Here is a 15515-nt window from a genome sequence, read left to right as displayed (position 1 = left end):
ATATTAGAATCCGATTTTTTAGGCTGGGCACGGTGGCTCACACCTATAATCTCAGCACTTTGGGAGACTGACACAGGTGGATCACCTGAGGTCAGGAGTTCAAGACCAATCTAGCCAACATGGGGAAACCCCGTCTCTACTAAAAATGCAAAAATTAGCTGGCGTGGTGGCACATGCCTGTAATCCCAGCTACTCAGGAGGCTGAGGCAGGAGAATCGCTTGAATCTGGGAGGTGGAGGTTGCAGTGAGCTGAGATCACGCCACTGTACTCCAGACTGGGCAACAGAGCAAGATTCCATCAAAAAAAAAACAAAGAATCAGATTTAGAGAGAGCTAGCCAATTCCATGGGCCTTTGTGGTAAGGAACAATACCAACCTTCTGCAAACTTGTATCTTTATTAAGCAAAGTGTTCTCATATGTGTGTAACTGCATCTGAAAAGAGACGGATTTAGGGAAGGCTGTCGGGACACTGCTTTGGTGAAAGGACAGTGCCATAAAATCATTCCAATAAGGTGTTTCTGAAGCACCTCTAACACGCATGTATTTTTCACTTTACAAAGAACTTTCACATCCAACTCTAGAGGCCAACTCACTTTACCAATGAGGAAACCAAAGCTCCACACTACCCAGAAACTCACCCACCCAATGTCACACACTGTCAATGGCAGAGCTGAGCCTGGAATGCAAGTCTCCAGCTCCAGCCAAGTGCCCTTCCCACCATTCCACACTTAACATAGTAAGGGAATGTTCAGAATCTTCACTTTTTTGGTGAAAATAAAAAGTCTACATAGAATATGAACATAGAGATTCCATGAGGACACATAGAAGACTCTTCCCCTTTTAAAAACAATGTAGCCCGGCGTGGTGGCACATGCCTGTAGTCTCAGGCACTCGGAAGGCTGAGGCTGGAGGGTGGTTTGAGCCCAAGAGTTTGAAGGTGCAGTGAGCTATAATTACACCACTGCACTTTAGCCCAGGTGACAGAGCAAGACTCTCATCTCTAAAACTAAAATTTAAATTAAAAAAAAAAACAACGTAGTTTAACAATGCTTAAGATTTCTTTTAGCTAAGTGAATATAAAGGATATATCAATTTATTCAAATCAAAAGCAAGCTTGTTGGCATATGCTGCTACATATTATAGAATGAATAAAACATATATTGACCGAATTGAGAACCTGGAAAAATAATCATCATGGTCAGAAGCAGAATCATCACCATAATCTTATACACTGGATATAATCACATCATCATCTGAGTTTATAACAAGCTTGTGGGATAGGTACGAACATCACATCCATTTAGTAGATGTGAAAATTTAGACTTAAAGCTTGCTTGAGGTTATAAAATTTTTAAGTACAAAAGACAGGATCTGAACCCGTGTCTTCTGGCTCTTTCCACTAGTTTATCACAGTTGTGTTTTGCAAAGACAGCCACTCCTAGTGTAGAATTAATTTTAATGTCTAAGAAGGCTGGGCATGATGGCTTACAGCTATAATCCTAGTGCTTTGGGAGGCCAAAGTAGGAGGATCATGTGAGGGAAGGAGTTCAAGATCAGCCTGGGCAACATAGCAAGACTTCATCTATACAAAAAATTTAAAAATAAATTAAATGGGCATGGTGGTGTGCATCTGCAATCCCAGCTACTTGGAAGTTTGAGATGGGAAGATCACTTGAACCCAGGAGTTCAAGGCGGCAGTGAACTATGATAATACCACTGCACTACCACCCAGGTGACAGAGATCCTGTCTTTAAATTCATAATTAACTAATTATTTGTTAATTTTTAAAAAAATTGATGTTTAAATTATAACTGTTGTTTTATATATATATATGTAAACACACACATGAAATGTTAGTTTCTGCTAGGAAACTGGAAAACTCTACATATAGATATGAAATTTAACTATATCATCATTTCAGACACATACAACAACAAAATATCTCAAATAAGCCATTAGAGATGACAATAAGAATGACACAAATTCATGAATTAACTAGTCATTGTCATCTGTTTCCTGATGAAAATGTATGACAGATAACAAAAATATGTATGAAATATAGACTTTTTAGACACTATCTAGACAAAAAATATTTTTGTAAAGTATAATTTCTTAATTTAATTAAGGATAAATTTTTCCCATCTCTCCTCATTTTTAGCATTAAGAAGGTACAATATCTCAGGCTGAGGTTGGTAAACTACAAAAAATAAAAATAAAAAGAAGGTACAATATCTGAAGTATTTCCTGAAATTCATAAAATCAGATACAATTAAATTAAAAATTGCCATATAATATTAAAAGATAAGAAATTTGGGCAAGAATGTAGAGAAATTTGAGCCCTCATGTACTGCTGGTGGAATATAAAATGGTGCAGCCACTTTGAACACAGCCTGGCAGTTCCTTAAAAGTTTAAACATAGAAACAAGGCCGGGTGCAGTGTTCCACCCCTGTAATCCCAGCACTTTGGGAGGCCGAGGTGGGCAGATCACTTGAGGTCAGGAGTTTGAGAACAGCCTGGCCAACATGGTGAAATCCCATCTTTACCAAAAATACAAAAATTAGCTGAGCATGGTGGTGCACGCCTGTAATCCCAGCTACTCAGGAGGCTGAGGCAGGAGGATCCCTTGAACCTGGAGGCAGAGGTTGCAGTGAGCTGAAATCGCACCATTGCACTCCAGCCTAGGCAACAAGAGCAAAACTCTGTCTCAATAAATAAATAAATAAACAAACATAGAAACATCAAGTGACCCAGTAATTTCACTCCTAGGTATATATCCAAGAGAAATCAAGACATATGTACACATAGAAATTTGCATACAAATGTTTATAGCAGATGATTCATAATAGCCAGAAAGTGAAAATAGCCTGAACGTCCATCACCTGATGAGTGGACAAACAAAATGTGATATATCCATATAGAATATTATCCAGCCATAAAAAGAGGTAGTAATACATGCTACAACATGGATGAACCTTAAAAACATTATGCTAAGTGAAATCAGCCACACGCAAAAGGCAACATATTATATGATTTCATTTATATAAAATGTCCAGAATAGACAAATCTATAGAGGCACACAATAGATTAGTGGCTGCTTAGGGTTGGGGTGAGGACGGTGGATGGGGGGTGGTTCCTGTTAAAGGGATTTCTTTCGGGGTGATGAAAATGTTTTAAACTTGATTTTGGTGATGGTTGCACAACTCTCTGAATGTACTAAAACACACGGACTTGTATACTTTAAGTTGATGAAATTTAAGGCACGTGAATTACATATCAGCAAAGCAGTTGCCAAAAAAAAAAAAAGGAAAAGGAAACTAGCTTTTATATAACTCAAATATTTTGTAGACAAGTTTCAGAATTTATAACCAAAGCTTAGTTTGTCAATGAGGCATAGACATTTTCATAAAGTCATATTGGTTTGACAGAAAAAAAATATTTTACCAGTATTTGGGAAGTGCTTACTTGGTGCTCTGTCTCAGTTTTAGACAAGTCTTCAATCTTCTTTTCCAGTCTGTCTATATCCATGATGTTCTTGATATTCTAACGTAAAAGATAGTATTCTTGGATTTAGCACCAAGAAAAATAAAACTGAGGACAATCAAAGTCTCTTTTAGGAGGTGGTATTTCATCACTCTCAGTATTGCCTTTTTAGCTTCCATTCAACCTCAGCTGCTACTCCCATAGTCATAAATTCAAACTTGTTATTACCAGTCACTGCAGCCCCTCCATTACCTTAATTGCAAGCATCCCGCTCTTCAAAAACCACCTCTTGCCTTTCCAGATTACTTCCTCTATACCCACAAACCTTCAATCCCCTCTGGAACTTGCAATCCATTGATCCGACCACCTTTTCATTATCCTTCAACCTTCCCATGAACTCAGACCCCTCTTTATTTAGCTTCAGTTCTTCCCTGGGCAATCATTATAATCATTCTCTTCCAAATGCCATTAGGCCATTCCCTGCCTAACTCCTGCTTCTTAGCATTTACCTAAATTAGCTTACCACCCACTCCAGCACCCTTTCAGAAGAACATGCTTAAAGAAAGCATGAACAGACAGGTCACACGTTTAATTCATGGTCTTTAACCTCAGTGTTTACTGGTGATCATATCATATCATCCTGGTATACCTATACTGCCTTTGACCTAAATCAGGGGGTGGCAAACTATGCCCAGCCCCCTCACTTCACCCCTAAAGGCCAAATCTCCACCCCTGAAGGCCTAAAGGCCAAATCTACACCTGTTTTTGTAAATAAGGTTTTATCGGAGCACAGCTGTGCCCATTTGGGTACATACTGTCTATGACTGCTTTCACAATACAAAGGCAGAGGTAAGTAGTTGACGCAAAGGTGACTTTTGTGGCTACCAAAGCCTAAAAATATTTATAATCAGGCCCTTTACAAAAAATTTTCCAACCCCCAGCTCATTTCATTCCTTCTCTTTCCTCAAATTTCCAATACCCCCTCCAACATCCTCTCAGCTGATGATTTTGCTTTGTATTTCACTGAGACGCTAGAAACAACCAGAAGAAAATTTCCTTCTTAACTGAAAACGTAATAAATATCTTTGGATATATTACAAAGCATTTCCTGATCCAAACACTTCTGTCCACCTCCACTGCAACTGCTCAGTCCAAGCCCCCATCAGCTTTTGACTGGATCATTTCAAAGGCCTCCTAATTGGTCTTCCTGCTTTTCCTCTTGCCCCACTACAGTGGGATTCTAAACCCTGCAGCCAGAGTTGTCTTGTTAAAATGGAATTAGATCACACTACTCCTTTTCTCGAAACACTTCAATGGCTCCCATCTCACTGAAGTGTGTGTGTTTTTTTTTGTTTGTTTTTTTAAAGCCAGAATCCTTAGGATGCCTGTGTAAGCCCCTTGTGTCTGGACCCTCCAGCTCTTGGCCTGCGTCTCTTGCTACTTGTTCACTTTGCTCCAGACACTCTGGCCTCGCTGTCCCTCCACAATAGCAGGCAGGCTGCAGCCTCACGATTTTGAGCTTACTATTTCTTCTGCCTGGAAGGTTCTTTTACAGATAAACCTCCTTTCCCAGTTTTGAATCAAAGGATTAGCTTCATAAGGCTGCTTTTCCTAACCACCCTAGTTTAAATTGCACTCCTCTCTGCCTTAATTCTGTTTTCTGCTTTTCCTTTCTCCATAGCTCTTATTACCATCTAACACACTAGTTCCACATGAGCTATTTTGCTAAGCTCATATACTCAGCACTTACAATAGCTCTAAGGTCTTCCAATGAATATGTGTTGAATGAACGAAATGAATGAATGAATAAAAGTGAATCACTACCCAAACCATTGTGATGTTACTCTTCACAATGCATCAGATTTTTACCTCCCAAAGGAATCTTAGCTAGTGACATTTATATATTCATTTTCTAATGTAAGTCAATAATTGTAATGCTATTTCATGATGAAGGGCTTTCAGTCTTCCTTCTATCTCAATTCTGAACTGGTTTGGTACAATTCTTTGATACTTGTCACTCATTTAAACAAGAGGAGAATCATTTAAATAGGAGGAGAAAAATATCTTACATCAGAAATTTAACTGTAAAGCACTAGTTTCACAAAAGCCTGGCCTTGTGGCTATACCAGCTCTGAATCTAATGTAGGCTTTCTTTCCAGTCTTTAGTTGTTCCTTTCCAATCCATTATAAAATTTTAAAATACCCACCTGGCCCACATTTTGAATAACTCTCCAGATTGTGCAGCACAGCTTCATAAATACTTCTGATAGCCTTATATAAAAGCAAAATTTTTAAACTGGCATACTACTTGATATTCAAATAGTATCTATTAGAAAAGGAATTTTCCCTGCAAAATAGTAACTTACTAGTAGCTTGTTCCCTGTTCTTCCAATGCTTCAATTTTGTTGCTTTAAAAAAATTATACTCTTTTTCTTTGAGATTGTACTAATATTTCCTAATACTTATAAGGTACATTGTGGTTTACCAGATGGCTTCACATGAATTATCCTAGTTAATCTCGAAAATAATTCCATGGCATAGGTACTGTTAGCCCAGAAAAGGTAAATGGTCTTTCCAAGGTCCTTTTTTCAGTGAATTTAAGATTTGAATCTTAGACTTAAGACTTTTGCCACTTTGTTCAATGGAATTAAATGGAAAATCATTGGCCGGGCGCGGTGGCTCAAGCCTGTAATCCCAGCACTTTGGGAGGCCAAGACGGGCGGATCACGAGGTCAGGAGATCCAGACCATCCTGGCTAACATGGTGAAACCCCGTCTCTACTAAAAAATACAAAAAACTAGCCGGGCGAGGTGGCGGGCGCCTGTAGTCCCAGCTACTCGGGAGGCTGAGGCAGGAGAATGGCGTGAATCCGGGAGGTGGAGCTTGCAGTGAGCTGAGATCCGGCCACTGCACTCCAGCCTGGGCGACAGAGCTAGACTCCGTCTCAAAAAAAAAAAAAAAAAAAAAGGAAAATCATTAGATAACATCCATATTTTCCTTCTTCATTTGGATATTTTTTAGATGGGTTCATTGTATTTCATCTTAAATTTGAATTTCTTAAATCCCATTTCTTCCAAGAATAATTGCAAAAGTAACAGTTCCTCTGTTCAGACATGAAAATCCCATCCACTCCTCCTCACTTGTAATTTGACAAGTCAACCTGCTCTCTGGCCTATAGAGCCTGACCATTTACATGATTTTTATTTAACCCACAGCCATAAATCACGATGATATGATTTGCATGTTTGTCTATGCCAGTGTTTAACGATTCTGACATACCTCTTCCTGTAGAATCCGAATCTTAAGAATCAGAGCCCGGTTTTCTGTCTCCTAATTCATTGTGAGAAAAATAATTAAAACGTATTTAAGATGTTTATGAAAATACCACATATTTACCTCCAAGGCTATTGACGTTCTTTACCAACTTTAAATGTGGCATTCACCTATCACAAATGAGCCTATTCTGAAAATATTTTCAATGTGGGGTTAAGCCTTGGCTAACAGGTTCTTGGGGATCTAAATGAAGTCGTTCTCCTCCTGGACTCTTTGTAACTATGGTTGTTAGGGAGGAAAGGGCAAAAGAAACAAAAAGTAACAACCTGCAACCTGCCTTCTTTCCCTGCTACTTCATTTATGACAGGTAGTGGTAAACTCAGCTATTTAAACAGCACCTTGAAATTACAGAGCTCTAGCATTCTATTTGAAGCTGTGGATATTCTCAGATTCAACATCATCACAACATATGAGCATCAAAATTGTTTTATAATTAACAGCCTCAAATTCAGAACCATCAGAAAAAAAAAAAAAAATCAATATATTTCAGGACAGGTTATTTGCCAAAATGTTAACAGTAAATTTCACAGGTAGGTTAAGAATGTTGTAGGCCGGGCGCGGTGGCTCAAGCCTGTAATCCCAGCACTTTGGGAGGCCGAGATGGGCGGATCACGAGGTCAGGAGATCGAGACCATCCTGGCGAACACAGTGAAACCCCGTCTCTACTAAGAAATACAAAAAATAGCCGGGCGAGATGGCGGGCGCCTGTAGTCCCAGCTACTCGGGAGGCTGAGGCAGGAGAATGGCGTGAACCCGGGAGGCGGAGCTTGCAGTGAGCTGAGATCCGGCCACTGCACTCCAGCCTGGGCTACAGAGCGAGACTCCGTCTCAAAAAAAAAAAAAAAAAAAGAATGTTGCAAAACTTTTTATTTGTTAATATGCATTTTTTTTAGTTTTATAAAGTAAATAGGCATTACCCTTATAATATAAAAACGAAAGAAAAAATATCTCAAGCTAGGATTTCATTGACACAATAATAAACACCCGCCCCAGCCCCGTGTACTTAAAATCTGAATACCTGAGTTCAATTCTGGCCCTACCTTTTTTTTTTTTTTTTTTGAGACGAAGTCTCGCTCTTGTTGCCCAGGCTGGGGTGCAATGGTGCGATCTCGGTTCACTGCAATCTCTGCCTCCCAGGTTCAAGTGATTCTCCTGCCTCAGTCTCCCAAGTAACTGGAATTACAGGCGCCTGCCACCACACCCGGCTACTTTTTGTATTTTTAGTAGAGACGGGGTTTTACCATGTTGGCCAGGCTAGCCTTGAACTCCTCACCTCAGGCGATCCACCCACCTCAGCCTCCCAAAGTGCTGGGATTACAGGCATGAGCCACTGTGCCCAGCGGCCCTACCATTTTTTTTAACAAATTGACAGATAAATAACATCATATGCTTTTATCATGTATAATATGATGTTCTGAAGTACATATACACCACAGAATGGTTAATTTAGATCTATCATTTATTAGACAATGGACTTTGAACAATTAAAAACTTTCTCTGAATTTTATTGCTCTATTATATTTTTTAGTATACAAAAATACAGCAACTTCTGTTTCTACCTTACAGATTTTCTATTATTACCTATGAGATGAAGTATGAACTAAATCTTTTGAAATTATAAAGCACTACAAAATGCAAATGATTAGGGTTCTGTATCTAGGACTCTGCACTTTCCTTTTATTTATTTATTTATTTTTTGAGACCAAGTCTCACTCTGTCACCCAGGCTGGAATGCAGTGGAACAATCTTGGCTCACTGCAGTCTCCACCTCCTGGGTTCAAGCGATCCTCCCACCTCAGCCTCCCAAGTAGCTGCGATTACAATTGTGTGCCATCATGCCCGGCTAATTTTTGTATTTTTAGTAGAGACGGGGTTTCACCATGTTGGCCAGGCTGGTCTTGAACTCCTGACCTCAAGTGACCCACCTGCCTCAGCCTCCCAAAGTCCTGGGATTACAGGCATGAGCCACCGTGCAGGCCAAAATTCTGCACTTTAACCAATAGCAATTTCACATTATCAACACCTAAGAGGAAAAAAAGGACACTGAATGCTTTACATGCCCTAGCTCATTTATCCCTCCCAGCCTTAGGATAAGTAGTATTGTTATCTCCATTTTATCTAGGAGGACCCAGGGGCTTAGAGTGATTATGTAGCAGGGTTAAAGTCACACAGCCCTTGGAGCCAGAACTTGAATGCAGGCAGTCTGACTCCCAAGCGTGGGCTCTTGACCAGTTCTCTCCATTGCCTTCAGTTAGAAGCTCCTCAGTGGTCCCAGATGGAGTCTTTCCTATAATGCATCCATGTAGACTTGCAGGGTCACAGAAGACCTGGCATTCAATGGGCTAGTCCCCACATTTTACTACTGAGGCAAGAGCTAAGCTAAACGAGGTTATTTTGTTTGTGGGAAGTCATAAGGGACCGCCATAGGGCTGGAACCAAGTCTCTCCGTGATTTAGAGACTAACAACAGTTTTGCAACTGACACCTGAAACAAATTAGTCGGAATGACTTTCAGCCACTTCTTACCACAGTTAACCATGCTAGAGTACTGCTGGACTCTATCAGGATTATGAAGATTATTACTAATTCTCTATTCAACAGTTGAAGCTTCTCAATAAAAATGATCACTTCTCTGGCATCTGAGTTAAAGTTTAGTCTAAATGAATCTTTTGCTCTGAAATTACAAGCCTGTGCTTATTTAGCGTAAGGAATGATTTATGGGGCTTCTCAGTAACCTGTAAGTACTGAGAGAACTGACTTTTTTTTAATCTGAGAAAAAAGGTGAAAGTTTCACAGATTTTTTTTTAATTCAAGTGGTTTTTAGTATCAGATATTTTTGAATTCTCCTATTGACTTTAGGAGGCATTCCAAATATTTTCTGGATTTTCACAAACTATTGTGAATGTGACTGAGAAACATGTAAAAAATTTAAATCTTGATTGAAAAGGAGGCCAAGCACAGTGGCTCACGCCTATAATCCCAACACTTTGGAAGCTGAAGCAGGAGGATCCCTTGAGCTTGGGAGGTCGAGGCTGGAGTGAACCATGATCCTGCCACTGCACTCCAGCCTGGGCAACAGAGCAAGATCCTGTCTCAAAAAAAAAAAAAAAAAGAAAAGAAAAGAAAGAAAAAGAAAGAAGAAAGAAGAAAGAAGAAAGAAAAGAAAAGAAAGAAAAGAAAAGCACAGATTTAAAAAAATCCTACCTGCCTTTACTTTTCTAAAGTATTACCAATTCATTCATCAGCCTATTGACTTCTGATGTTCCACCAGATAAGTCCTCTTGTATATTTCAGTTATGTAAATTATATGCCAAATTCAAAGTACTATAATAGATGACTTACTAATTGTTTGCTCTGGGCTACAATCATGCTCTTCTGCTCTTCTGAAGCATTCATACTAAGTTTCAGTTCCTCCAGTTCTTCTTTTAACAGATTTGTTCTCATAATAGCTTGGTGGGCACTGTGGGGGTGGGGGGAGAAGGCCATGAGCAAAACCTCAAATATAACCGTCAAAGACACTAAGAACAGCCAAGGACTATTTTGGACCCAAGTTGAAAACCACTGAAGGCTTAAACCAGATGCCCACAATAGTAAAAATATACCCATGATCTTTCAGTCCTTGGAAAAGGAAGGAATTTGGAGAAAGTGGGGAGTGGGGAATGGAGACTAGGGGGAAAACAGACAAATGTATTCCTGAAGCTAAAGATTTAGAGGATCCCTTTGAAATTCATCACTGGCTGAATCACCTGGTTCTTCCCCCTACTAAGACGTAATGTTAGTTAATGCTGTTCCACAAATATTTATTGAATAATACCATGTTCTCGGTGCTCTACAATGCAGGCTACAATGGTGAACAAAGGGACATGGTCCTTGGCCTTATAAAGCTTACATACTATGGAGAGATATGACAACTAAACAAATAAATAATTACCAAGTCTCTATATGACATATCCTATAAAGAAGTTTATCATACTGTTGATTATAACAAAGCATTGGAAAAAAACCTAAACATCCACCAACAGGAAACTGATTAAATGAATTATGGTAATCCATATCATGAAATTACCTATTTGCAGCTCCCACTAGATTATAGACTGTTCCCTTAGGAACAAAGGCTTCAAAGAAGATATACTTTTTTTCCTAAGAAATTACATTGATCATTTAACAAATACTAATTGAGGGCTGAACCTGTCCCAGGCACTGAGCTAGGCATCAAAGAAGGGAAGAATGACTGAATCCAGAGAACTCTACTCATCTGGAGTTTCTAGCCTAGTGGAGTAAATAGACAATCATAATGACAATACAGTATGATAAGAATCAAAAGAGATAAGGGTTTCTGGCTTGTAGGCAACTGGAAGGAAGGTAGTGCTGTTCTACAGTAGATATTCTACTAAGCACTAGGCTAAACAGGATGAATATGACATAGTTCCTCCCATCAAGGAGGTTACAGTGATATAAACAGGAGGCAGGGAAATACTAGGTAGAAAAGGGCAGGGTCCCTGGCAAGGGCTCCATCCTCAAGCCCGGACCCATGGCCCTAAATGAGAACTTTGCATCCCCGTTTTCCCACCTGAATGTTGCCTTTTGGCCCACCACGCCCCCATCCTGTACCCATAAAAACTCCAAGCTCCACTGGCAGAGGAGCAGAGCAGCATGAAATAGAAGGAGAAAAGAGAAGAAGCTCTGAATGTCAAGAGGAGGAGAGGCAGTTGGACATCAGAGACTAAGGTCAGAGAGGAGTTTGGCCAGGGACTGTCGGGCAGGAGTTTGGCTGGGACAGCTAAACTCCAGGGGAAGATTATCTTTCCAGGCCATCCCCTTTCCAGCTCCCCATCCTGCTGAGAACCACATCCACCACTCGATACAATCTCCACGTTCACCATCCTTCAAGTCTGTGTGCCCTGATTCTTCCTGGATGTTGGACAAGAACCCAGGTACCAAGAGGGCAGGATGAAAAAGGCTGTCACCTTGATCCTCCACTGAGCTAGTTTAACTCTTAGCTGTCCATGGACGGCAAATGCTAAAAGAGTATTACTTGTAACACATGCCCTCTGGGGCTCCAGAGGTTGTGGGCAACCCCTAGATGCTGCCACAGGCTGGTACAGGGTTTGTGCCTGCTGGCACCCAAAGGCACTCACGCCAGCTCCTACACCTGCTCACCTGCATGCTCCCCCTCCTTCAAGGGTTTGGAGCGTAGCAGCTGTGCAAACAAGTCCCACAAGGGGGTCAAGGGAACTCTCCTGCCTAAACATTTAATACAGAAAACAAATTACACTATGACGGGACAACTAGACAGTATCAAAACTAGGTTGCGGGAACCCAAAGGAAACAGACACTCTTCAGAAAGGATTAGGGGAAGGAGAAAAGAGAAAGACACATGGCTTAATTTTGTAGACAGTGGCGTTCTGATTGCCCATCTGGATTCTCCAGCCTTTCTGTCCATTATGTAAGTTACTTAATTCCTTTCAGATATCTTTCTTGACTGCTTATTTAACCAGAGTTAGATTCCAGTGCTTCCAACCAAAAATCCTGACCAACACATTCATTCAAAGCAGTTTTGTTAAAGAAACTTTGAATTTTTATATTTCCATTAAATAATAAATAAGCCATTGTGAAATGAAGAGGACTTGAGGTAAACAACTTTTTTAAAGATTAGTTTGGAGACTGGACTAGACAAGGTCAAAGATTCTGAGGATGAGAATGCTTTAGTGAAACATATGACTGGGCATGGAGGCTCACTCCTATAATCCCAGCACTTTGGGAGGACGAGGTGAGCAGATTACTTGAGACCAGGCATTCAAGACCAACCTGGGCAACATGGCAAGACCTTGTCTCTACAAAAACACAAAAATTAGCCAGGCATGGTGCACGTGCCAGTAGTCCCAGCTACTTGGGGGAGGGAGGGTGAGGCCGGAAAAGCACTTGAGCCCAGGAGATGGAGGTTGCATGCAGTGAGCTGAGATCATGCCGCTGTACTCCAGCCTGGGTGACAAAGTGAGACCCTGTCTCCAAAAAAAAAGAACGAAAGAAACATTTCCAGTCAAAAACTCATGCACGAATGTTCATGGCAGCATTATTCCTAATAGCCAAAAAGTGGAAACACCCCAAATGTCCATCATCTGAAGAATGGATAAACAAAATCTGAAATATCTATACAATTGAATATTATTCAGCCATAAAAAGAAATGAGGTAGTAATACACACTATAACATGGATGAACCTTAAAAACATTATGCTAAGCGAAATAAGCTACATACAAAAGTTCACATATTGTATGATTCCATTTATATATAATGCCCAGAATAGGCTAATCTATAGAGACAGAAAGTAGAATAGAGGTTGCCAGGGGCTAAGAAGAGAGGAAATGGAGAGTACCTGCTGATAAGTATGGAGTTTCTTTTTGGAGTGATGAAAATATCCTGGCATTGGATAATGGTGATGATTGCACAACCTTGAGAATATACTCAATTTTTGTTTGTTTGTTTTTTGTTTTGAGACAGAGTCTTGCTCTGTCACCTAAGCTGGAGTGCGATGGCACAGTCTTGGCTCACTGCAACCTCCGCCTGCCAGGTTCAAGCGATTCTCTTGCCTCAGCCTCCGGAATAGCTGGAATTACAGGATCGTGCCACCATGCCCAGCTAATGTTTGTATTTTCAGTAGAGATGGAGTTTCACCATGTTGGCCAGGCTGGTCTCAAACTCCTGACCTCAAGTGATTCACTTGCCTCAGTCTCCCCAAGTGCTGGGATTACAGGCATGAGCCACCATGCCCAGCCAGAGAATATACTCTAAAAACACTGAATTGTATACTTTAAGAGAGTGAATTTTATGCTATGTGACTCTCAATTTGTAAAAGGTATTTTTAAAAAGAAAAAAGAACTGAAAGTTCCCAGCACACCGGACCCTACTGTGGCTCACCTTTTTACCTGAAGGCGCAATTCGGTACAGTCCTCTGATAACTGGCTGTTAGTTTCTTCCAGGTTTTCTAAAGCCAACTTAAACTTATTATTTTCTTCTTCAAGTTTTTGTTTGTTGAAATGAAGGTCTGCTACGTAGGCAATCAAATCAGACACCTCTCTGCAAGTGAAATAATAGATGAAAATAACCTTCACGTCACTAATGCCTTCTAATAAAATAAGGTATATGGTTAAACAAACCAAACTTTGAAGTTCTGGTGAGTTTTTTTTTTTAATTTTACCCTCATCTGTCATCATAAACATAATTGATTGATATAATAGTTATTCAGATGTTTATTACAATAGCGTCAAAGATGTTTCCCAAAATTTCCAAGTAGCCACCATTTGCCAGTTGTAAAATCAACTTCCACAGTTTTTGTTGATTCTTTTCCCCCTCACTCTCAACATCTGTCTTCTAAACTGAAGAGTTCCTATTTTTGCCTGGAATATGAGAGATCCTGAAATAAATGGACACGATATTCTTTTTTTTTTTTTTTCTTCATTTTTTGGGACAGAGTCTCGCTCTGTCGCCCAAGCTGGAGTGCAGTGGCACAATCCTCTGCCCCCCAGGTTCAAGTGATTCTCCTGCCTCAGCCTCCAGAGTAGCTGGGACTACAGGCGTGCGCCACCACACCCGGCTAATTTTTGTATTTTTAGTAGAGATGGGGTTTCACCATGTTGGCCAGGCTGGTCTTGAACTCCTGACCTCAAGTGATCTACCCTCTTCAGCCTCCCAAAGTGCTGGGATTAAAGGCATGAGCCACCCTGCCCAGCCTATATTCTTTCCGTGAAGGAATCTCGGCAGGTTTCCCTAGGAAACAATTCCCAGAGTCTTATCATTGTAGTCTGTGGCTCACAATTCAGTACTCATCTTTCCTAATGTTTTGTATAACTTGTCAATGTTTATGAGCATCATTTGCCATGACATCAGTTCACAAATCCTTTCAGAGTCCGGACTGTGTGTTTCATGGAACCCCAGGCCTCCTTTTCTTTTTTGCTATCTTATCCCAGGGCCTAGCTCAGTGAGAACATAGTTCCCACTGCACTTTTCTTTTCTTTTCTTTTCTTTTTTTTGAGATAGAGTCTTGCTCTGTCGCCCAGACTGGAGTGCAGTGGCACAATCTCAGCTCACTGCAACCTCCACCTCCCAGGTTCAAGCTGTTCGCGTGTCTCAGCCTCTCAAGTAGCTGGGATTACAGGCACGTGCCACCATGCCTGGCTAATTTTTGTATTTTTAGTAGAGATGGTGTTTCACCATGTGGGCCAGGCTGGTCTCAAACTTCTGACTTCAAGTGATCCATCCACCTCGGCCTCCCAAAGTGCTGGGATTACAGGCATGAGGCACCGCGCCCAGCCCACACCACTTTTCTTTATGGATAAACCCGAAGTGGCAAAGATAAAATAAGGGAGAGGCAGAACCACTCTCCTTAATATCTAAAACGTACACATGTCATGGGAAACAGCTTTTCTCATTCATGTCTAAAAGATTCTACTAAAGAAGTGCTTTAAAATAATTTCCAAAAGAGCTTAAGGTCAATATCATAACCCTACTTCAAGTGGAACTTTTTCCCTACAAGAAGCTCATGAAATTAATGAAGGAGAAGGGCTTCATGAGAGAGCAAGTGATTTTGGGATTACTAGTCACACGAGAATTTGTGTTCCTAGTGAAACTGTAATGCAGGCGTTATTAGAATCAGTTAAGAATTTAAAATCAATTATGTTAACTCTACTGCAAAAAAAGAGCAA

At 40.5% G+C, this 15515-nt stretch overlaps 1 protein-coding gene across 5 annotated transcripts in view; it reads right to left on the bottom strand.

Annotated features, from left to right (window-relative positions):
- The window catches only part of LOC101019445 (lymphoid-restricted membrane protein), an 85690-nt gene that overhangs the window by 58191 nt on the left and 11984 nt on the right, over positions 1–15515 (bottom strand). For all 5 annotated transcript variants that reach the window (XM_021922122.2, XM_031650338.1, XM_031650339.1 and 2 more), the window contains exons 6-10: positions 13732–13890; positions 10157–10274; positions 6762–6812; positions 3465–3542; positions 377–433 (exon numbers count right to left, since the gene is read on the bottom strand). In XM_021922122.2, the coding sequence (XP_021777814.2) occupies positions 377–433; positions 3465–3542; positions 6762–6812; positions 10157–10274; positions 13732–13890 (463 nt within the window). The remainder of the gene's footprint in view (positions 1–376; positions 434–3464; positions 3543–6761; positions 6813–10156; positions 10275–13731; positions 13891–15515) is intronic.

Source organism: Papio anubis, chromosome 9 (genome assembly GCF_008728515.1).
Source record: "Papio anubis isolate 15944 chromosome 9, Panubis1.0, whole genome shotgun sequence".
NCBI lineage: Eukaryota > Metazoa > Chordata > Mammalia > Primates > Cercopithecidae > Papio > Papio anubis.
This window is presented reverse-complemented; position numbering and strand designations above follow the sequence as displayed.